Source organism: Vanellus vanellus, assembly GCF_965231255.1.
Source record: "Vanellus vanellus genome assembly, chromosome: 2".
NCBI lineage: Eukaryota > Metazoa > Chordata > Aves > Charadriiformes > Charadriidae > Vanellus > Vanellus vanellus.
This window is the reverse complement of record NC_138906.1, coordinates 10,039,419-10,063,080: the sequence shown is the minus strand read 5'-3', so window position 1 is coordinate 10,063,080 and position 23,662 is coordinate 10,039,419. Positions and strand designations below refer to the sequence as shown.

At 38.7% G+C, this 23,662-nt stretch overlaps 1 protein-coding gene across 1 annotated transcript in view; it reads right to left on the bottom strand.

Annotated features, from left to right (window-relative positions):
- Positions 1 to 23,662, bottom strand: part of RBM33 (RNA binding motif protein 33) — a gene marked incomplete at its 3' end in the record, with an annotated part of 104,370 nt that overhangs the window by 41,455 nt on the left and 39,253 nt on the right. The window contains exons 9-13 of the mRNA XM_082479765.1: positions 22,767 to 23,076; positions 19,586 to 19,644; positions 2,259 to 2,418; positions 1,017 to 1,348; positions 139 to 390 (exon numbers count right to left, since the gene is read on the bottom strand). Coding sequence (XP_082335891.1) covers positions 139 to 390; positions 1,017 to 1,348; positions 2,259 to 2,418; positions 19,586 to 19,644; positions 22,767 to 23,076 — 1,113 coding nt within the window. The remainder of the gene's footprint in view (positions 1 to 138; positions 391 to 1,016; positions 1,349 to 2,258; positions 2,419 to 19,585; positions 19,645 to 22,766; positions 23,077 to 23,662) is intronic.

Below are 23,662 nucleotides of genomic sequence, written 5' to 3'. Positions count from 1 at the left end.
AATGGTGAAAGAATGTGACAGAGCAGGATGGAATAAATGGGACTGAAAAACCATGCTGGTGAGTTTTGAAACCTGTACTTACATGCCTGTTACCCATGCAGAGATACGCAAGGCAACGCTGATGTATGTGGTACTTACATGTCTTGGCTTCATTGGACCCTGTCGCGGCTGACACTGCATCCTGTTGTTATTTGGCGGCTGCTGCTGCGTGGCCTGCATGTGAGGCCTGAACTGTGGTTGGTTCATGGGCATTAAGGGCTGTGGCGGCCCTTGGAGATGATGATGGTGTTGCTGCTGCTGCTGCTGGTGATGGTGTTGCTGCTGCTGCTGGTGATGGTGCTGCTGAGGCTGAGGCTGTGGCTGAGGCTGTAACGGAGGATGCAAGGGACCCTTCCATGAAGAGAAAGATTATATGGTTTTAGTTTCAAGGTAAAAAATTCCTCAAAAGTAGCTTCAGCCTCCCAGGTTCTCAAAACTTCTGTAAGCAGTTATGGACCAGGCTAAACAAAAAATATACTGAGCAAAAACCAGACAAACAGAAGCTGTGCAAGGTAGTTCTACACATAAACCCGTGTAAGTCAGCAGCTGAAGTTGAAAAGAAAAATGCAAGGGTTCCTGCCCTCTGTCCCCTTTCCTAATGGCTTTTAACCTGTTTGGGTTTTGGTGCCAGTTTCTTTCCCCTTTTGTGTCCGTCCCCCGTCCCGTCCCGTGCCTCCCCCCCCCAAACTTCAGGATTTCCCCCCGATCAAAACACAGACGCCACGAAAAGATCCCACACAACGCCCACTGAACACGCAGAGCCCTCCACCATCCCCCAAAACATTTACCCTCTTCAAGCTGCCATTGAGCTTCCTCCCGCTTTACTGGAAGCCCCCGGCTCCCCTCCGCGCTCAGCAGCCGAACGGCAGAGGGCGCTCCCGCCCCGCCGCTCACCCGCCGCCGCCGGGGGAGGGGGGGGGGGGGGGTCGGAGGGGTCCAGGGGGGTCCGGGGGGCTCCGGTGGCCGCGGAGCCGTACCTGCATGCTGGGCTGGGTGTGCGCGGCGAGGAAGGGCTGTCCCGGAGCCTGCAGGAATTGCTGGCGCGGAGGGATGAAGGGCCGCGGACTGGGCGACGCCGGCTGGTTGAAGTGGAGAATCCCCACCGGACCTTGAGGCTGCATGTTGGGCCGGACCGGGCGCTCTCTGGGGAACACGGGTTGCTGTCCCTGCTGATTAAACGCCGGCCCGGGCTGGCTGAAGGGCATCGGGTTTTGGGTAGGGACAGGATGGGCGCTGTTAAGAAGCGGGGGAGGTGGCGGTGGGGGGGGGCTCCGCTGCTCAAACAAGTGATGGCTTGGAAACCTCGGATCTGTGGGAATCAGGGAAGCGATTCAATGACAATCTGCCCCGGACATAAACACACGCTTTCGAAACATAACGCTCTATTCTGATCTGGAAAAGAAAGCTGAAATTTGTAGAGAGCAAAATTGCATGGGATGTTAAAATTTAAAGACCTGCCCTCTTTGTTCGGTTTCTCTTGCTTCTGCCGCTTGTGTACAGAAGGAACTGTTGCTTGACAGACCAGCACAACCAGTAATTAGCTGGAATTAGCCATACCTTTTAGAAATTATACTTTAATGAAATCAATGAAGGATTCAAGGGATTATCGTTTGTATCACACAAGAACCCATAAAAAGCTGATACCGTTTGCTTACCAGATACTTAACAAATTTTTTACGTATTTTGTGTAAGATGCCTGCAACATTATATATACATGTATTTTATATATATGGTATATAGATATATCTCTGTATATACACATACACATTTACTTACTATTTTGTTTCCTATGCTGTATCATTTTAGCTAATTTCTTACATTTCTAATGTACACATACACAGATTTCTTACAGTACACAAAGTCCAGACAGTTTAAAGAGTTACTATTGGAAACCAAAGCGTATGGAGAGTACTCATTATCGAAACCGTAACAAATCACAACAACTTCACTGCAACAATCACTTAGATACTAATTTTATTTTAAAATGATTGTACGATGGATGGTAGTTAGAGATGGAGACACAAGATAACATCAGGGAAGGAAAAAGATACTAGACCAACGCACTTTTTGGCTTGTCCTAGTCTGGCTACATCAAACACGACCTTCTGGTCTTCAGGCTCTTCTCAAAACTTCCATGTTATTATATGATACACACTTACACTGCACAGCCACTTTACAAAAAATGGATTTTGTATGTTAATGGCAATGAAAATCCTTACCTGCTATGAAGAAAGGATCTCTTTCCTGAGGAGGTGGAGGAGGGAGTGGTGGAGGCGGTGGTGGTGGCCCTCTCCACTGGTCCTGGATTGGCAGCCTTGGGGCTTGGGAGAAGTTTGTAGGAACTGGTCCAGGCGTATGCTGCTGAAAGTCTGGAGGGCCCTATTTGATAAGGCAGAACTAAGATTAAGACTACCACCCAGGAATGATCTACTGCCTGCTTTAAATTTTTCCTCTCAAAAATACAATTGCTTTATGAGTTATCTTCTATCATCTGTACAAATTGGCAGCCCTTACTGAGTCACTCTTTCACAATGGAAGAGATATTAAACCCAAGTACAGTATCTTGAAATGAATTCACGATGTTTTAATAATCACTAGCACCACAGGAATGCCATTTCTTCTCAAGCTTATCGAAATCCATGCAATTATTGACCTTCTTTCCCATTAATCCAAAAAAAATCTGAAAGACATTCCTGACATTTATCTTCTTAAACCATACTATTCTTCGCCATCAATTTAGTACAATGTAAGCTACAAAAGTGAAGCAGCTTTACTTAAAAGAAGGAGGGGGAGACAATTTATGGTATCCAGAAAATTAAAGAAATCATCTTTCACAAAGAAATAACAGGAGAGTAACACTTCTGCCTATTCACAGCTTAGCATCTGAAAGCGTAAGAAAGACTGCAAAATTATCTTTCCTCCAGTGAGATTTTTTTTTAAATGTAAAGTGAGCCTTTACATATTGCAGAAAGCAGGATGTTAATCCAAAAGCAGAACTTAGCAGAAGCCATGCTTAATTGAGTAATTCACACTACTGCCATTTTTTCTTTTATATCATGAGTTGACAAAATATGTTGGCAACCTCTGATAACTCAAAGAAGCTATGCCTTGCATAAATCCTTATATTAACAAACATTTCCACATTAGGTGTGAGTAAATCAAATAAGTAATGAAAATAATCTAAGAACATCCTTGTTTTCCTTTTTATACAGATCCTGAAATGAGTGGTGGCATCTATTCTCTCTAGGTTTAATGCTCACCATCAAGCTTAAGACTTTCCATTGCTGAAGACAAGCTTCCCAAAACGGATTTCAGACCTCTGCTAGACTGAAATATGGTCATCAGCAAAGGACCAAACCACTGAGTTGCAGTGGCTTAGCATACATCTATTGAGCTGCCCTCACCAACACCATGCACAGTCTCACTCTCTCCTATTTGCAAAACTACTAGCATTTTAGGAAAAAAAATTCTCACACAGCAAAAATGAGTATTTCCCCTGGAAACTGAAGTCTGCTCACTACTGAAGCGGCACAAGACAAAGCTGCTTCACTCCCTTTTATGAGCACAACACAACTGTGATTGGCAAGGCCCAAACAAGTAGATGAGAGGCAGTGAGGATCACAGCTACTATTGAATCTGTGGCTTTCTTGAAAACACCTAAACAGGGATACATGAGATATTAAGACCTCTTATCCGGAAGCGAGACTGTGATTACTTATTTTATGTCATTATACAGCCATCAACTGTAAATACTTTATCATTCCTAGAGATTAAAGGGTCTATATCCCCTTGCCAGTGCTCCTAGTCAGCCAGTCTCCTGTGGGTATTTCATTTAGTGGAAAGACATTATTTTACACTCAAGCATGACAGTCCTCATAACATGCATACTGTTTGTAGGAGGAGCTGCTACATTTCTGCAAGTGAACAGTTACCAACAAAATATTTTTGCCACTTTGGGAAGATACTACCGCCTTTGAATTTCACAGGCCGTCTGCAAACAGCAGCAGCTGGAGGAAGAAGGAGCTATTTGGGAGGCAGAAAGTGACATTTATTTGTCCCATCAAAATCCGTTCAGGTTTAGCTGAACAAGGCTGTTCAACTGCACTGCCCTTCCCCAGCGTCCAGCAGGACAGCGCTGGCCATCTGCCAAAAGAGCAACGGAACACAAACCTTGAGTATCCTGACCCTTCGCTTCCCCAAACGCACCTCTACCGTCCCTGCATGTAGGAGCTGCAGAGGTGCTGTCACACTAAGGTTAAATGCTTTCCCTCGTCTTGGAAGCATCGGTGATAAAAGCCCATTTCTTACAGCCTAAGGAATACACGGTGTTTCCACAAACCACACGGCCTCAAGGGAGGCACCCAGCAAACCAACTGCCATTTAGCTATTTAGTTTTTAGTTTATCACTGGATAATGCATAAGGTCATTGCAACGGAAGCTGGGGAGAAACCAGTTCATCGGGGCAGTTTCACACAAGATGGTTTTTATCTTGCATCTTATTTACAGCACATAGTCACAGGAGCATATCGCACTTGGGGAGAGAAAGCAGTCTTAACAGACAACCTGCTTTTTCCTATTTTTGGACAGCTTGACTTGGAAGCTCTGAAATTCTCCCTGTATTTTTCTCTAGGCACAATGTATGCCCACATATATCTTAGTTATTTCTAAAATAGCCAGTGAAAAACAAATTATGTGGAAACTTACTGAAACCTGGGCTAATAAAGCATGGGTATCACTTATTTGTCACCCGAGCTGAAAAACTGGCAGCAGTAACAATCTGACTGGGCTTGTTTCCAAGCTCCAAATGGCACTGCAGTGACCGTAGTCTCCTCTACCTTCTTCTTCCAAACTCAACGTATTCTGCCCTGATTGAGCTAACAGACCCTTATCAGTCTCTCCCCTCACTCCCAAACTTCAGTTTTAGTGTTAGGCTACAAAATACAGGCTTAGACTACAAAATAAACAGGCATCTCCGCTTCTGTAACCAAGTTTGTAATCCAGACTCACGCATCTCACCCAGTATTAGCTCTTAGTCAAATTCGCTTTACTGTTCTCTGGGTCCTGCTTGCTCTTCAGATACATTCTCTCATCCCCACCACGTCTTTCACTCTGCCCAGTGGTTCCTAATCCCGACGTGGATCCAGCTTCCCATGACCCCGACTCCAAGCTGGTGGTCTTGTCTTACAGCAGCCGGCCAGGAGCTCCCATTTACCCCACCCAGTCCCTGCCTTTCGTGCCCGTACACTTAGTCAAGGCAACTTCCCCTCTTCTCCCTGCCAGGGAAGGAGAAGTAAACAAAAGCAGAGGTTGAAAAAGTTCCTCTACTTGTGCTTTAAACTTTTTTTCGTACCAGCTCTCCCTCTCTTACCAACCCCATACTCTTGCTGTTATGCCCAGATATACCTCATCCCAAAGCAGCCCTGAATTGCAAATGCATGGAAAGTGCTGCTGAATTTCACACAGCTCTTGGGTACCGAAACGTCGTTAGTACAGTCAAACTCAATTTTCTTCCTTGAAAAATTGAGCAATAATAAAACATTCATAAATAACTCACTTGGGCCTATCAATATTTTTCTACCATTTCAATCTCAGAATGAAAGTATTTGGCAAATTTCAACCAAAACGATTCAAAACGAGGCAGGCAACCATCTTGGTTCAAACCACAGAAGTCTGATAGTACTGCACATGCTGAGAGCAGTTTTCTATTTCCCATCATAAGGAAACTTTAAACCCTTATGAAATAAGCTTTAGTTAAGTTTTAGAACTGGGTAATACAAAGTTACTTTAGATCTAAGCTCACACTTCAAAACAAAAAATGATTATAGTTTACTTACAAAAAAAAAAATCATCACAGAAACCAATAACCAGCAAGATACTATACTATTAAAAATAAAAAAAAAAGCTGATTTCAATCTCCCTTCAGTACCAAAGGTGTCCATCTGGCTTAATTTAAGCACCAAATATTTACTGTCCTCTAAATACTTTCACTAATTTGAAGATAAACTAACAGTTATCCAACTGTTATACAAAAATCCCGACAAATGCCCACCAAGATACATTGAGAAAATAGGTTTTTGCTCTAGTTTTATTAGTGGCATATTTCATGCAATTATATTCCACAAGTTTGCATCAAAATAACTCCAAAACAGTCCCACAAAATCAGAGCGAGATGGAACTATATGAAGATTGGAACTCTTCCTATTGGCCTCTCTCCCTTTTCCATCCCTCACAGTTAAGAACTCTGTGGTTTTTTCTACTTACTTTTTAAGTAAGATTCCAGTTAAACTTTGAGGCCGAGAAGTTTTTAAAGGTAACAGGTATTTTCTAATCCTAAAGCCAACCTTCCGCTCCATTTTTGCATTTAAACTAACACGAAGATCCTTTTGATAACCTCAAGGAACATGAGCTGTCCCTCACTGTCAGGATTCATTAGCGCTGAACCAATGACCCTTCCTGCCAGACCACTTACTCCACACACAATGGAACAGAGGGTTGGGTTTTTGAAACCTAAAAGCATCAAAACTAGCAAAACTACAGAAGTACAGTTGATAAAAATCACACCACAGTAAAGCTGCATGCTATACAGATAATTGAATATCACTAAGAAATACCTACTTATTTGATTGCTGAACAGGTTTTAACTTTATGTATATGACATTTTGAAGAACTACTAAAATATGACTGATCACATTTCTTGGCTGATAACCAAAGGCCAATCACGCAAAATTAATTGCAAAGACATTTGTTATTTGCTGAAAAACGAATTACCAATATTTGCTTCTAAAAAAAAAAAAAAAAAAAATTAGTTTGACTCTTTTCCTTCTAACATTTGTAAAAAAGACTGACCTCCACTTTTTCTCTAAACTAACTTTGCTTCTACTGTCCCTGAACAATGAAATAAAATTCTGCCCTAAACTACAGTAAGACGGGTAAGGAAGCTTGTATTTTCAGGTTTTACATTGCTGAGATTTTTCTTCTGAAAAAGCTTTCAGGACAATTCCAACAGGAATTTGATTGCGTGATGGAATAATTTCATACACTACATGTGAAACTAAAGCTGTAATGTTCAGACAGAGCCACTACTTCCAGACACAAACGAACTTTTATTTAGTCAGAAAATATGTAAACTATGGTGGATATTTTTCTAAGTTATGAGGTACTTGTCTATTAGTCTGAAATACCATTACATTTTTATTATTTTTTTTCACTTAAATAGGAATACACCAATATTACAATTTCAACTTCTACTTGTGCCAAATTCTAATTGTCCTAAAAATAGTACAGATTAATATAACAGTCCACCATTTAAAGTTTTGGAGAGTGTTGTTTTGGGGTTGGGTTTGGTTTTTTTTTTTTGCTTAACCGTAGTTAAACTATAAATCTAGGAGTGGATTATTTTACCATTAGTGTTAAATTCTACATTCAGCAAGTATTTGCTGCTAATAACCCCCAAGTGCCCTGTGGTATTTCGCAGAAAGACCAAGCAGAGCTATTTAACTTCAAAAATTAATGAAGAGCAGGTGCAAAAGCCAGTTTTCATAATGGTCTATTTTTGATAAAATAAGCATACTGTAACATTGATGCATAATAAATCTTTATGTGCACAGTAGTTACTCCCATTTTTCATGGTTTTGCTATCCGGACAGTTTCAAATTACAACCAACTATTCAGTATACACATCAACTAAGACTTCCTACAAAAAATAATTTTAGCTATTACTTCACCGTTATTAAACCTTTTGGGAAACTCCCCTACTTAATAAATCTCAGAATCTTCAAATTATCTATTTTCAAGTTAACAGGTTTCAGCCTAACAAAACAGAGAACTACAAATTCCCATGATCAGCCACGGCTGCAAGGTTCTATATTTCAGTCCAACATTAGGGCCAACTCTGACACTGGAGGAAAGGACAATATATTCATGTGCCTTTCCAGCAAGGTCCCACAAGGCTGGTTCACATTCATACAGAAACGGTTACAAAGACCAAGCTACCAAATGTCCATATGAGAAAGACCCAGCAGAGCACATACGGTAACTTTTTGGAGACGTCTTCTCCCCTTCTCATCATTATTGGATTATATACCATCATTATTTTTGATTTAATATCATTAATATTATTTAATATCACTATCAGATTGATTACTTAGTACAAGTGCACCAAATTGCATCGAAAGATTCCTAAAATGGAATTTTTAGCTTGGTTTAAAGCTAACTGCACAAAGAGCACAGAATGAATAAACAGCACAAGACCTGAAGCACACGTATCCGTCCTGACACAGTCTGACCTTGAAGTCCTTCACCAACCCACATGAACCCCTTCACAGAACTGCAACCACTTTGGCACTGGAGTCCCTTCTAAACCACTACCTGCAGCCCTGGTATTAACAAGCATTTCAAAGACCCAAGAGAGAAACTGTCATTTTAGAAAGCTGGGGGCTCTTCAACAGCCTCTGAGCGAGCCTTTGTGGGCTGCGTGGGGACGCAGCTCTGGCCATTCTTTGTTTTCTTCTGTGAAAACATGTCAATGCCTAAACATTGAAAGCAAGGTACTGAACATCAAGATTTTTCTTAAACTACCAAAGAGTAATTTTTGATCTGTACTTTTCCCTCTTTTTAAGGAGTGTGTTGAACTATCATTTCATTTATCCTTGTGTAATTTTACTTTGAAAATTCTCAGGTACCATCTTTTTTTGAATACAAGAACTGAGGTCTAAAAGGAAATTACATTTGAAATAGAATTCTGTGCAGATTTCCAAAGAGACCACAATCACAGATGTTTTAGAAATACTTCAAAGGAGGAGATAACAGCACACTGAAGTGCTACTGACAGGTATTTTATTGTCTTAAATCTTTAATTTTGTGAGGTTTACTCTGACAAAGAAAAAAAAAGTACCCACTCCCCCCCATAATTTCAGCACCTCAGACTGACATTTTTATACAATTCCACATGCCTACAGGTTGTACAATTTCCCCTTTTACTAACTTCCATTATTCAATATAGCTAAGGCATAACTCACACCTTATCAATCACTTTTGGAAAAAAAACGCAATGCAAACTTGTGTCTACAATTCATTAGAGTTGTGAATAGCTCATTGAACATGACTTTCACACACTCAGGCAATCCCACCTTCTGAAAGAACGCGAGATAAGGTTACTTTAATCCTTTCAAAGAACTGCACTATTTTGCCTTCCTTTTATCCCTTTAAATATCCTTCCTAGTTAAGAAATTAACATTCTCTCTCATACAATTCTTACACAAATTGTACTTTTACTTTTCTGCATCTCTTGTTAATTACATGATGTTATCTCCAATAATCTATTCATGAAGCACAGATAACTTTGGTTACCAATAAAAGGGAAAACTTAGCATAAATTGCTTAGCACAAAGTTAATCTTATAAAGCAAGGAATAAAGAGGATCTAACAGCTATTATATGACTTATCAGCTTCTCTAAAAGGGTCACTCTACTTTTTTTCATGAGACTAATTAAATACCTTAACAATGTCATTGAAACTTCATGAATCTTTCAATAAAATACACCCTGCCTCTACAACATGTTTTCATTTATTAATCTCACTTAAAATGCAAAGAGCTAGGAGAACCCCATTGACAGTTAAGCAGGGCCACTCAGTTAATTCTTCTTATATGGTTTAAATGCAAAGAATAATGACCACTATAACCTATGACAATTAAAACTATAGCCATCTGTCACAAGATGTTAATCCTCTTATTTCAGCAGCTACTAGACTTTTTGAAAAGCTTTCCTAAAATGCCTACCTTCTGGTGCAAGGAATTGACTTTTCATCCTCTAGTGCAGGAAGCCCTGCATCATATATGTTGGATATGGTTCAAAAATTTTCAAGTAGAAATGTATATATCCCACAAACCACGGCTCTTCACATTCAAGTTTCATAGTATTCTCATTTACTGTGCACAGCATACACAAAAGGGAATGATTCTCTGAAATTTTGTAATAAAACTTATTTTGCTAATTCCTTAAATACAGTATAAATGACTCGGTAGTGTCCCTGTGATGCCTATGACAATCATGTAATTCCATCAAGGTGAACTAAAACCTAGCAAGCACCACGATTTTCCCAATGGATTTAGTATTATAAGACCACCTCATGTAAAAATTCATGCCTTAAGTACTTTTCAATCAAGGACAAAAATTAAAGTTCAGAGTGATCATAAAACTCAAGACACTGATCGTACGCTACCCATACATGAGTCTTTTCAAAGCTTCTGGAATGTATTTTCTGAGGGGAAAACGCAAGGAGATAGCAGGTGCTGGTTCAAGCACGTGGACTGCGCAGATCCCAGTATTACAGGCAGATTAAGCCTGAGAGAATGGGTTGGTATTTTCCTCAACTGAGCCAAAAGTAATTTTTACTATTAAAGTGTTGCACATAACTTGTGCAAGCTTCTCTTGGATACTACGCAACTCCAAGAAATAAGAAAGCGTGCTGGGGGGGTTTAGGCACAAGTCCAGGTCAAAGAAATCACCAATGCCTGATTTCACCGTTAAAGGTCCCAAAATAGAATTCAGTCATCATGGAAAACCAGTACAAGCAAGGAGAGAAAGGCATGGAATCCCTTGTTATTTAATCTAATTCATGATCAAATAGCTAAAATAAGGACACAGGCAATACAGAAAGAGAAGGATACTCCCAGCACACTAAGACAATCCCAAACAGTTCAGGGGACTAAAGCTAAAAATTAGGTTCATTGTATATTAAAAGCATCCCTTTTCAGCAAGTTTCAAGGCATCCCCCCAATATAGCAAGCAGGGACATATTCATGTTGTAAATGGAGGCAAAAATACCCCCAACTTCAGTGTGTTTCTATAAGAGAAGCAACAAAGCAGAACGGCCCTCAAGCACCCAGTTCTACAAGAAGGATTGCTTCACAGATAGGTTTCTTGTACCTCCGTCTTATCTACCATCGAGGTACCTATGTTAGAAAAGGAAAATCTGCAGGACAAGTGGTCCCACATTCAAGAACAATTCTCAGAAAACACTCCTAAATGAAATGCAGGCATAGGAAATGTATTGTTAACTGAATCCCAGCTCTAGCTTTAAATTCCTGACAGTGCTGATGTGCAGAAAAACCATGCTCCCGTCCATCTGTTCTGTATGGATGAAGGCAGAGCGTCCCCAGCAAGCAGGGACAAGCCATAATAAGGAACAGTGTGACAGAGAAGTTGTAGCAGCCTGCGCTGCCTGAAGGAAGAGTAAACCCAAACCGCTCAGATTAGAGCACAAACCTAAGTAATTTCTTAAACAGGTGTTTTAAACTAATTCATCTAGAAGATTGTTTCACTTCAGTTTGCAACCCTCTTCAGGGGTGTGGTGCAGAAGAGTGTGTGATCATTTTTGTTTGGTGCCATCTAATATTTTAAGATTACATACAATACAAGTAGAAATGGGAGAAAGAGTATAAGGGACATTAGTGCCATTTCGAATGATGAACTCTCCCTTGAAAGAAGAGAATTCCATAACCATTTCATTTAAAGACAATTAAATCTTTCTGCATATTTTTTGTGCTGAAAGCTAACAGTTTTAGGGAGGTGTGAAAAATCAGGGACTCAAAAGTTTTGGACTGCCTCTGCTTTCAGAACAAATGAGATAAAATATCTAACTAAATTCATACCTTATCCTTGGACTTGCCACAGAGTACTCCATGGAATTATTATTACAGTGTTTATTGACCTAGTGTAACTTGGTGACCTGCAAGTCACTAACGATTAGAAACAACTCTGAGGTCAGAACTAAACTGGATCATGAATATCAAATTCAGGATTTCTACATTACACTCCGAGCTTGAGGGTACAGTTACCGTTAATTTAAAAATATTCTGAGAACCTCAAAGGTAAATACATGTGACTTGGGGATGACGCTTCTCCCTTCAACAAAAAATGCTCACATTGCTACAAAAAAAGTCAAGCAGCAGTCAGCTTTATTAGAAGACAAATATTAGAATTGCTGCTAACCTGGACTTTCATCTGTATTAGAAAATAACATTTCTGACCTAACTATTTAGTAGTTAAATTACCTGATTCGTGATTTTTAATTCTGTAAGGAAATCTTTTTTTACACATCTCTGACCTTGCAAACACATAGATTTGAGAACTTTACATACCCAGAGCTCCCAATGTGCCTGCAGGTACTACTCACGTGTCGTGTATGAAGGCCTGGACATATTTTCCTTTTTGGGTATCTGACAGTCACCCCGTAATATTCCTCTAAATTACCTCATTTTATCATAAACAGTGGTACAACACTCTTTTATAACAAATGAAGTGTTTTCTTCCTTTCACATTCTAAAGAATTAGCAAGAACTGAAGTTGCAAAAGGTAAATAAATACCAGCTTATATATTTATCTTTTTGGTATTGTGATGATACAAGTGTACTGAATTATCTTTTAAAAGGACATATTCTCAGCTCAGTGAAGATAGCTTAAGAGAACTATACTATCATCTAGGACTCTGGAATATTATAATAAATATATTTGAGTTCTCCATTCAGTGTTTAAACACTAGATTACTCTTATTGCATTGTAGTAGGAAATCAATTCTGTATTTTAATTGGATTTCTTTGAGTCTTCTGCGAAATATCTCTTTAACAATGCCTCATTAATGGCTACATAGCTGTATGTGTAATACTATTCCCTTTTTGCCTTGATAAAAAATTGTGCTTTGCTTACACGGCTTAAAAAACTTCAAATTTCATTCATACAGTTCTATCAAAACCAATTTACACATTTATATATAAGAAAATATGTCTAAATAAAAAACTTTTTTACTGTGAGGGTGACAGAGCAGTGGCACAGGTTGGCCAAGGCGGGTTGTGGAGTCTCCATCCTTGGAGATATTCAAAAGCCATCTGGACATGGTCCTGGGCAACCAGCTCTAGGTGGCCCTGCTTGAGCAAGGGGGTTGGACCAGATGACCTCCAGAGATCCCTGCCAACCTCAGCCATTCTGTAATTCTGCATTTAGCAGGAACTACAACCGAGATTGAAGAAAATCTAGTATCGGCAACACAGAAAAAAACCCATAAAATAATCAATTCTACAACTCTAGTTTCCTTGGCAGTGGTAAACAGAAATCACTTAAAGGCACATGACAATAACTATGAAATATAAATGCACAAGTTTTCTGTTTGCTTTTAATATCTACAGAGCACGTGCACACTGGAGCTAGCATGACAAGTTAAAGGGTTACTGCATTTAGAAACCATCTACTTCTCTCTTATTTAATAGCTGTTACCATCATGTTTAGCTGCTGCTGCTCCTCCTGCAGATGGGAATTCATTGATATGATTAAATTTGATGGTATGATAATGTATGGTAATCGTGATTAATCAGAAGCCCACTAGCAAATGGAGGATGTTGGGTATTATGTCACCTGCATTTTAAACTGCATTCCCTCTATGCCAGCCTGACAATATTTGACAGCTGGAGGATCTCATGCTGCATCTGCTTGCTACTACTTATAGATCGGATAAGAGAAAGTGCCCATCATTCCTTCACTATCTTAAGTGCTGTAATTATAGGGCTTTGCAGTCAAGTTGTGAAACAGTAAGTGTTAAAAATGAAAGCTTTTTGCTAGCTGCTGAACAAGCTCTGTCTCACATCTGCAAGGGCTATAATCTGAAAGAAATGTAATTTGATGCAGCAGTCTCATTCAAACATGATTTGCATGAAATGCTGTATAAAGCACTATCCAAGAAATGTCAATCAACACCACCTGATACCATGTATCCTGTTAAATGAAAACAAAACGCTTTCTACACTACCTGTGATCTGCCACTGCGACACAGTAATAGAGTGAAAATTTCATTTACTGTTACTCATTATAGTAAAGCCATAGCTAAAGCAGGATAATTGTGAGGAAGTAGAACCGTTTTCACAAGTGGCTTTTTATTTCCATTAACAGTTTGTCTCCTACATACAGACTGTTGCAAACGTGTAGGAGTTACTAAATACCATTTCTTCCTAAATATCAGTTTAAAACAATTGCCTGTACTCAGATATAGGACTGTTTAAATTGCCCTCACTGTGTGTACCGCAGAACGTGAGCCACGACCTTACTAGGAGTTGCTAAAACCCTTATTCGCATGTAGCAACTCACAACTGAATTTGAAATGAGAGGAAAAAAAATTACTCCCCCTTTGCATTTCCCACAGCAAACAAACACTATTGCAAATAGTTGTTTTCAAAAGCACCACAAATTTCTGCTTATACATACTGCAAGAAGTGTTTCCATAAAGGCACATCCACAGACTGAGGTACACTGTAATAGCCATTAAACTGACCCAAGTTTGCCAAAATGGTGTTGTAGGCTGATCCAAGTCCAAGACCACTTTGGGGAAAACAAAGTAAACTGTATTCTAATGTACCTTTTATAATTAATTTGTACAGCACTAATATATTGCTTCCCTAAAAGAAACGTTTCAAGCAAGTGGCAACGAAGGACAGCACCCTCTGTTTTGAGCAATGATCAAGCACCTGTTTAAAATCTTCTCACAGATTAAAGCATAAAAAAAGTGTTTAAAAACAGTGCCTGAATTACAAACAACACTTGAAAGCTCAGAAGTTGCCAAATTGAAGTTTTCAGAAATGGTGAAAAAAACCTGAATTAAAACTAATTAATTGCCTTTCACAGCATCCATTTAAGACAACACCTGATGTCTGGGAGACGAAGTGGAAGCATGTTGAATGAGAGTATAAAGAAACTTTATTAAGGTTTTGCATTTTAAGGAAAAAAAAATAAAAAGCAAGTATTCTTTGGGATAAAGATGATTTTGAAAAGAAATTGTAAGGTAAGTTCCAAAAACAAATTGTGTCAAAACCCCTTGGGAACTGAAAAGACACACAATGTAGAATATTCACAAGGGCCTGAGGACAAGTCACTCTATTAGAGTAATATTTTTATGCTGAATAAAGCATAATTTATGTTCTACAATTCAACTCTTTCAGACTCGAATTCGACAGCTATCTGAAAGGCACCCTGTCCATTAAGGTGTCCAATGAAAAGAGAAAAGCTTTGTGCATTAAATCCTATCAAAGCCTTCCTGGCACAACTCAGGCCGGCAGACACGAGTGCCGCTTCAGACTTCTCCTAACTTCAGCTCTGAAAGTCATGTTGACCCAAGTTAGTAAAATGTGTCTGTGGGATGGACACCTGCCCAGCTCGCAACCACACACGGGGTGTCAGGTTAAGGACAGCAGCTAAATTGGAATTTATCCCAGTTTCCTGAAAATTCTCCTGGCAAAAGGCATACAGCTGCATTAACAGGCTCTGCTCTCTCCGCAGTGGATTCAGAGAAGGATTGAGGGCAGAGACAGAAGGGGAATGGCCTCAGATCTGAGGAGCTTCTCCTTCTGCCTTGAGCAATGTGAGGCAGGTTCCCCCCAACTTCCTCTTCACTCCAAATGCCTCATTCCAGCCCCAAATGTGGATGCTCGGGATACCTCACAATTTATGGCTGAAGAATGTTGACAGTGAAAACACTTTCTTCTCTACCATGCTCTATCCCAAACTGGGCATGACAACTTTTGTTCCACTTCTACCTCTTCTTAAAAAAAACGCACGCATGTGCCACACATGAGTAATACTTCATCAATACATCAATAAGTGATGTTTGAAGCAACAAGTCTTTATACATTTTTCTCCAGGCAAACACTACAATATTTCAGACACAGAATGGGCTGGTGAACTCACGTATGGGATAAAACGATCTGGACCACCAACTTAGCTCTTATTAAGTAACGGCCTCTATTATAGTCAGTTAGCAGCAGCCTCCATATGAAGCATTCAGAAACACCTCTTCCATTTTCTATTTAATTTCCTCTTCCCTTGTTTTACCCCATCCTTCTCCATAGGATGCAGGAGTTGGAAGAGAAATTAGCCCAGATAACAAATATCAGAGGACACAAACCACAATGGTCCCTCTTGTGTAACAAGAAAAAAATCACAGGCTCCATACCTGCACTAGAGCATCTGCAAGAATTAATACTTTGGTCAGAAAATGTGTGGAAAGTTCAGAAGACCCATACGACTAGTCTATGAATAAAATCTTCCGTCACCTTCCTTTAAATGGATCCGTCCCCAAAGTAGACTGTTATTTGTGAAATTCCAACTGTGACACTGAGACTGGAACTCAGAAAAAGGCACCTTAACTGCTTTAAACAAACACAGATGATAACGCAAGACCTTCAGAAGGACTCTGCCAAAGAGGTTAGCTTCATCTGTTCTTTACACACTTACATAAAGTAATACAAGCAGTTTGCACTTTCAAGGTTCCTGGTTAATTCAAATACCTGGAAAGATATTAGCATCAACTATTCCTGAAGACTGGATTACTATCAATTACAGCCACCGGAAGAGTGCTGTGCAATTTAGACAAGCATAGAAGCCTTCGTAGAACTTGCGTCTTTAACTTCCAGTTACCACAATTTCACCACGTTTCTCAGCTGAAACATGCCTCAGATCCATCATTTATTCAGTCCTAATCAGTTGAATATAGCTCTCAAACGTCATTCACACTAAGCCACCTTGAATGCTTACAGAGTAAGAGACAGACAACTCCATTGCTTGATTCAAGATTACTGTAAATGTTAAAATAATACTGAGTAGGGAACACAGATTCATACCACGATGTCCTTTCTAGTACTTCCCCTCTAAACAATTCAGGAGACAAGCTCGAAGTAAGAAGTAAGTGAACAATGAGCCCTACCCTGAAATATTAAAACTTAGATTCAAGATTAAGTGAATTTAATCAGTCCCAACTCCAAGCAGGTTCAATCCTCATCAGCATTACCCTGATTCAGTACTACATTATTTCTTATAATGTAGAACTCACACCAATATGCTAACATGCTCATTACAACTTTGTTCAACTCTCCAATTACATCCTGCTGCAGAAGGTTGTAAGAATTAACCGTTACATGGTTACAAGTCACTTCATTATCCCTAAATTAATAACACCTGGTTTCCAATGGATTTATGACTTGCAATTGATTAGCTCTGATTGAAGCTCTTCCCATGTTCAGAGCACACACGGGGTCTTTGTGCCAAGTGGTTTCTCTCCTAGATAAGATAGGAACTCAGAGGCAATGTTTCCTTCAGTTAGGGCATTAGTCCCTTTTAGGTGTCCCCCTTGCAAGAATTTCATTACCTTTAATGTTTCTATCTCTGCCACACTCAATCAAAAGAAACCATCCAGTTCAAAGTTAAAGGGGAAAGCAGGCTACAGATACTTAATTCTAACCCCACAATTTTTTAGAAACAAAGCAATCAGAAAAAAAATCAGTTTACTATTGTCCTTTGATTAGGCAATCCTAAAAACAAGGGCAAATTCAAGTTATTACCTATCCGGAGAGTCCTTCTACAATGACGAAAAGGATGAATGAACTATAGTCTGGAATATTTCTTTGATCTTTTTCAAATGGCTTGTCAAAGTTGTCTAACCATTGCTATGTTGCTATAAGTCAACATTTATACATAAACAAGCCAGTGAATTATAATAGCACAAAGGCATTTGACATGTAACAGAGCAAAAAAGGTAGTTCTGCAAGACAAAACATTCAAGTCAAAAAGTAAATTTGTCTTCAGCACAAGAGCTAACATACTACATTTAATAAAACAAACAAGATATGTACACAGTGACACTTAATTCCTAATCCTAGTATGAGTGATAACCTATGCAAAATTTATAAAGCACTTCATAAGGGAAGTCCATATTATAACCATTTTATAACTCAGTGAGTCATGGAAAGATTAAGCAACTTTCTCAGGGTCATATAGCAGGTTACTAGCTGAAGTAGAAAAAAAAAAAAAAAAAACCAAACAACAACCCACGCAGGGCAACCAAATCACAGTACTGCATCCTCTTAGTTAAGCTAGCCCTCCTCCCCTTTATGAAAAAAGAATCACACTGACTCTTTGCTGATGCATTGCTTATACAAAAAGGCAGCAAGCAGTCAAGTATTTTCCTTCAGGCAAAAGGAGCAAGAGTTCTACCAAAAATGTTCAATCTACGTTACTTCCTTTTAAAAACTGTTGCATAGAAGATCAGTTAGGTTTGCAGTACTTCTCAACTTGCAAGACCAAAAGTGAACAGAATTAACATCTAATTTCACAGTCAATTTAAAAAAAATTAATTTCCAATTTTTCTACACTGATGTAAACACACTTCAAAGATGTCAATTACAATGCATTTACAGGTATACCTTGTCCTCCAATTTCTTTTTCATCACAAATTGTGTTTATTGGCAAAGCAACTTACTGTCAAAGGAAAACAAATGCAAGATACTTGTCTTCATAAAGACACTTAAAATTACTTTTTAAAATGTTAATAAGTCTCCACATAAAGGTTGCTGAAGAAAACTATTTCCTCTGAAAATTACAGTATTTTTTAATAGAAATGTATCTCCAGTTAAAGTGTTGATGAAAAAATTATATAACATGAATTTATTTAAGGAAACTGTAGGTTTACTGCTTAACCTTTATATACTTCACAGAAGAAACATGGCAATTTAAAAAACTCCGTTACTGTACAAAATATGGACATCACAATTCCTTAGGTAGATGTCCTGTACAAAAAATATTCTGCGTCAAAACCAACCAGGTATGCACACAGCAATCAAAAGTCACAGCAGGTTTCTGAAATCTGTTTCTTTCAAATACATCTGATCTCTATGCAAGTAATTTACTGTGTGATACTACACAGATGTTCACAAACATCTACTTTCCTCTTTCAACACTGCACACATTAACAGAGGACAATTTTTGTGTTTAATCTATTTAGGAAACATAATATACGGGTCTTTATTCGAAAACATTTAAGGCGATATTGCATGAACTATTTTTTCTTTTACTTATTTTGATACTCTGCAAACCACTTGAAATAAAAATTTAGGACAACTGTGAAACAATGAGAAAAGGTGTACAAGCATGAACTCTCTCCATTCAAAGAATTTAAAAAAATTATCAAGTGAAATTAGCCTTGTCAAGCAGCTAAATGCCTTGTTTGTTTTAGAAGTTAGAAACATAAGAGAAAGCAAGGTCACGCACTGCCATTCCCATTTTATATAAAAAACATGAGGACATTTAAATGCCTGAAGTAGTAGTGATAAAAATGATTGCTGATTTTCACAATAAATATATATTACTGCTTTTTAAGCTTAGAGATTATTTCAAATAGCCTTTTATTATATCAAATAAAATAAGGATTCTATTTATACAGAAAGAGTCAAGTAATAAAATGAAGCCCATATTCCTTAAGACAAGATGCATTCATGCCTCTCCCACTGGAGAGACTGGTTCAACAATTTTACAGTTAAACAGAATTAATTCTACTCTCAAAAATCCATTGACCTTAAGCTTTTAACAAACATTTTCAACTGCAGAGTGTATTGTCAATATTTACAAATCCTTAAAATTATATTTCACTAGAACAGCTTTTATTTGCTATATTAATATTTCCTTGCAAATGTATGCTTATCCATATCAGAGAAGAAGAAACAGCTGCTACTCACAGGAAATCTCTGGGGTCCTACAGCAGGTCTTGGCTGGGCTGGAACTGGCAGCAAGGGCACTGAAACAAGAAGCACCTTTTAACACCATTTGTTTTACCTAACAGGTTTTGCTGTTTTTTCCAAAGGCAGTTGCAATAAGAACCCATGATTAAAACCTGCTACGTTTACCCTCAAATGTCACAGTTCCTACAATTAACTTTAAGCAACCATTCCCTCCCCTGCAACATGCAACAGGGCAATTAGGGTTCTCCTAGTTAATTTACATAATTTAATTCTGCATTTTCCAGAATTAAATTGCTTCTTGTTGCAGGAAGGAAAACTAGAATACTTATTCAGCCAACGACGTCTCTTAGACAAAGCTGACAGAGACTCTAACGATAATTTCATGTTTCAAATAGAAGGATACATGATTAATTTGCCTTTTCAACTTCATACCCCTCCAGATTTCCTAGGTATCTCCCAGTCTCACCACCAAATTCCCACAATAAGCACAGGCATGACAGGCTCTGTCTGGTATAAATCACTGTTCATAGGAGGGTAAAATGAGGCAGGCAATGGCAATTAACAGCCAGCAAAAGCTACTTAATCTGGCCTTGCCACCGTAATGCTATATGCAACTGCGATCAGTTTGTGTAATCACAAAACTGCTGAACTCAGATGAAAGACTGCTATTCCATAAAGAGACGCCAAGAATTAGGAGACCCTTTTCCTGAAAAATAACTTCCAAAATTAACATTTCAAGGGAATTAATCTGGATGATTCAGCCATACAACTGCATTTCAAAAGACTAGTCACAAAAAATATTTCCCAAAATGTTCACTTAATATTATGGCGTAATGCAACTACTTCTGGATCACCCTGGGGACTGAATCTTTATTTGAATCCCCGGTACAAAGTGTAATGACAGATTTCCCATTTTCCAGTGCAGTTTTTTTTGTTTCCTGAGTAGTCCAAGTAGTTAAAAATACAAATGTTTCAAAGTTAAACAAAAGGCCTAGAGAAGTTAAATAAAGCATTTCAAGCAGCACTGAAAACATTTGCTTACTTTTAGTAAGGTTCTTTTTCTCCTTTTTTTTTTTTTTTTTTTTTTTTAGCATTTCTGAAGAGACAGAAAAACGTTTCCCACAGAGTTAAACAGACTTTGTAGACAACTACTGTGTTACACTTGAGAGAAGGAAAGATGTTAAGAGACGCAGCTCGTTTAAGGGAGAATTTGGGTGCATTTCCCAACACAGGGATTTGCCAAGATGCCTCTAAAATCCCCATTTTCCCCCCTGTGGCAACTGAGGCACAAGAACTAATGCATTAGTAGTTATTTTTAGTTCAAGTCCATGCCTGGTTTCTATCCACTTTTCTTAAGTACTTGTGGTTTACTAGTTCAGGGACTGACAGGGCAGATTAATTGCACCAGTCTTTCAGCACCGATGGACTGTGTGCAAACTTTGTATCAGGTTACACGCAAAAATTAGTTGAATAGTCCCATCTTAGCTTCTAGTGAACTTCTGTCGATATCAAACAGCTATGGCCACCTGGAAAAAAAATGACAGGGTGCTCTTGACAGATCTAGGACTAAATTAGCTCAGGTATTACGGTCAGAGAGGCACTGAGAAAAATCACGCAAGGTGGGAAATGGAGAGAAACGTCAACTGAACAGGGCACTTGTGTCTATTTCAGTATCCTGCCTCTGGCAGTAGCATAGAGAGATATATTTATATATTTTAAGCAAATAAATTTAATACTCATGAAAGACAGTAGTTCAAACTCTGTGCCCTTTCAATCCTTGGACACTTGCTGAAACAGCAAAGAAGTCTCAAATAAGCATTCATTCCCCTGATGTCAAATCTTCCATACATTCTAAAGTATGTTTCAAAAATAATACACAGCATGTTCTTAGACACCATTTTAAGAAGATTAAATTGCTTTTGGCTGTAAATTCCAATGCTATTCTTGAAAAGATGAAGAAGCAATTCCCATATTGATTATTTAGGAGAATTATAATGCAATTTTTCCCAGGAGACCAAACAGTTTTTAAAAGGTAAACGGCATATTAATCTAGTGAGCCGCCATAAACTGCTCACTAGTTCATATCAATTTTGGCAGCACCTCAGTATCCTTGAAATAGTTATTTGTGGTATAAACATTAAGGGGAAAAAACTCAATACCTGTATCACAGGCTGAATTAGTATTTCATAGTACATCTACATACAGTCATCCAGTATTTGTAAATTGATTATACTCAAATTTGGACATGCATTCAGTCAAAAATTACTACTTACAACTCAAAATTAATTTTCAGAACAGGACACAAAAGAATAGAGAAAACATGACATGCAAGCAACTAAAAGACATGCCACAAAAGGCACAGCTGAACACCAAGTGAACAGTATCTGCAGCAGGTATGGACAGAGGCTCACATAACTGTTTTAGGAGTTTTTGATAAGATTTATGAAGCTTCGAAGACTTAAAATAGTAGAAATTTGTTTGAAACAACACTGTCTAACAGAATCAGAAGTTAGAGCTATATAGGTATCTTATTTTTTTTATCCGCTTAGTAATTAAACAATTCCCAAATAAGTAGTAATGTTAACAGCTCTGCTGAGAGCTGCCCTAAAAAGCATAGCCCAAAGAGTGCTTGTGTTAAGTCAGGGAAAAAATGTACTTGCAGGCTCCGAATCAAACAATCACAAATGTGGCACTGAAGGAGAGGGCATGTATCTTGTCAAGTAAGGAGAGCAGCTGGTACCTTTCACAGAGCAATTACGGTGCAAGGAGCACCTCAGTGTACTCTCACTGAAACAGGTGGGTGGTCGTTCTGTGAATGCTTGGCTGAAGCCGAAATGATGTGGGAAATTATAAACTACAGTACTTACCTACTTTTGAAAACTGACATTTGCTACTTTTGAAAAGCACATTCTCTTTTCAGTTTTCATTTTCACTGCTCTTTGCAGGCGTTACAGTAGAGCAACAAAGATGATAAAGAAGCCGAAAAGGCTTTACTATTTCAGCTGGCCACAATCCAAAAACATTAAGTCTGACTTCAGGCAAAACATTTGTTTCAAGTTTAAGGAAAAAAATATCAGCCTGAAGCGCATTCCCATGCAGTGATAAACAAATTGTTGCTTCTCTGGCAAAGAATAAGATGTCATGTTCACATGACTGGGAAGGTGTTCAGAAAGCTCACCTTGTACAGGTGTCACTACTGTCCCCTTGAAATGTGGATTTATGTGTATGTTCTTCGGTTGCTGAGGTGTCACTGGAGGTGGAGTCATCATTATTCTAGGCGTTTCTATCTGAGGGGGCATATGTAGCCCTGGAGGAGGAGAAGAATGATGCTGATGCTGTAAAGGAAGCAGAGATTGTAACTGTTGCTGCTGCTGCTGTTGTTGCTGTTGTTGTTGCTGCTGCTGCTGTTGTTGCTGCTGCTGTTGCTGCTGCTGGAACAGACTCCTAGCAGGTTGCTGGTGTGTTGGAATTAACCTCTGTGAATGAGTCTAAAGTCAGACAAAAGAATAAAGTCAATAGGCTTTAAAGTTAAAATACCCTGATATAAACCACCACAAAACCAAGACACCTTTGGAGAACAATTAAGGCCAAATATGAACAGAAAAAGTTCTTTCCATATCATCAACTGGAACTGTCAAGAACCATCAGCACAGGGAAGCAAAGGAACAATCAAGGACATTCACGTGAAGGAGGATGGCAAAGAGCAAGGAAGCACACAGGGAATGCAGACATTAATTCACTTATTTCTAACAGGGAAACTGTTTAGTTTCATACGTAGGGTTCTGCATACGTCACTGGAAACTGTCATCAACTGCAATAAGGTACATTTGATGATCACTAGAGATCTGAGTCCTAGTACCAAAACAAATCCACTAACTTTTGTTTGAAGAGCCTCTCTGAGAAAACAGACCTGATAGTAGCAACAAAAGTCAAAATACAAATTAAGCTTGATTAACATATCAGTATAGCCCACCTATCCATATTGCTTGAAGAAAAAAAATACTTTAAAGATACCTTTCAAAGGTATCTTTTGTAACACAGAAGAAAGTCTCTTGCTGCTCAACACTCGCAAAC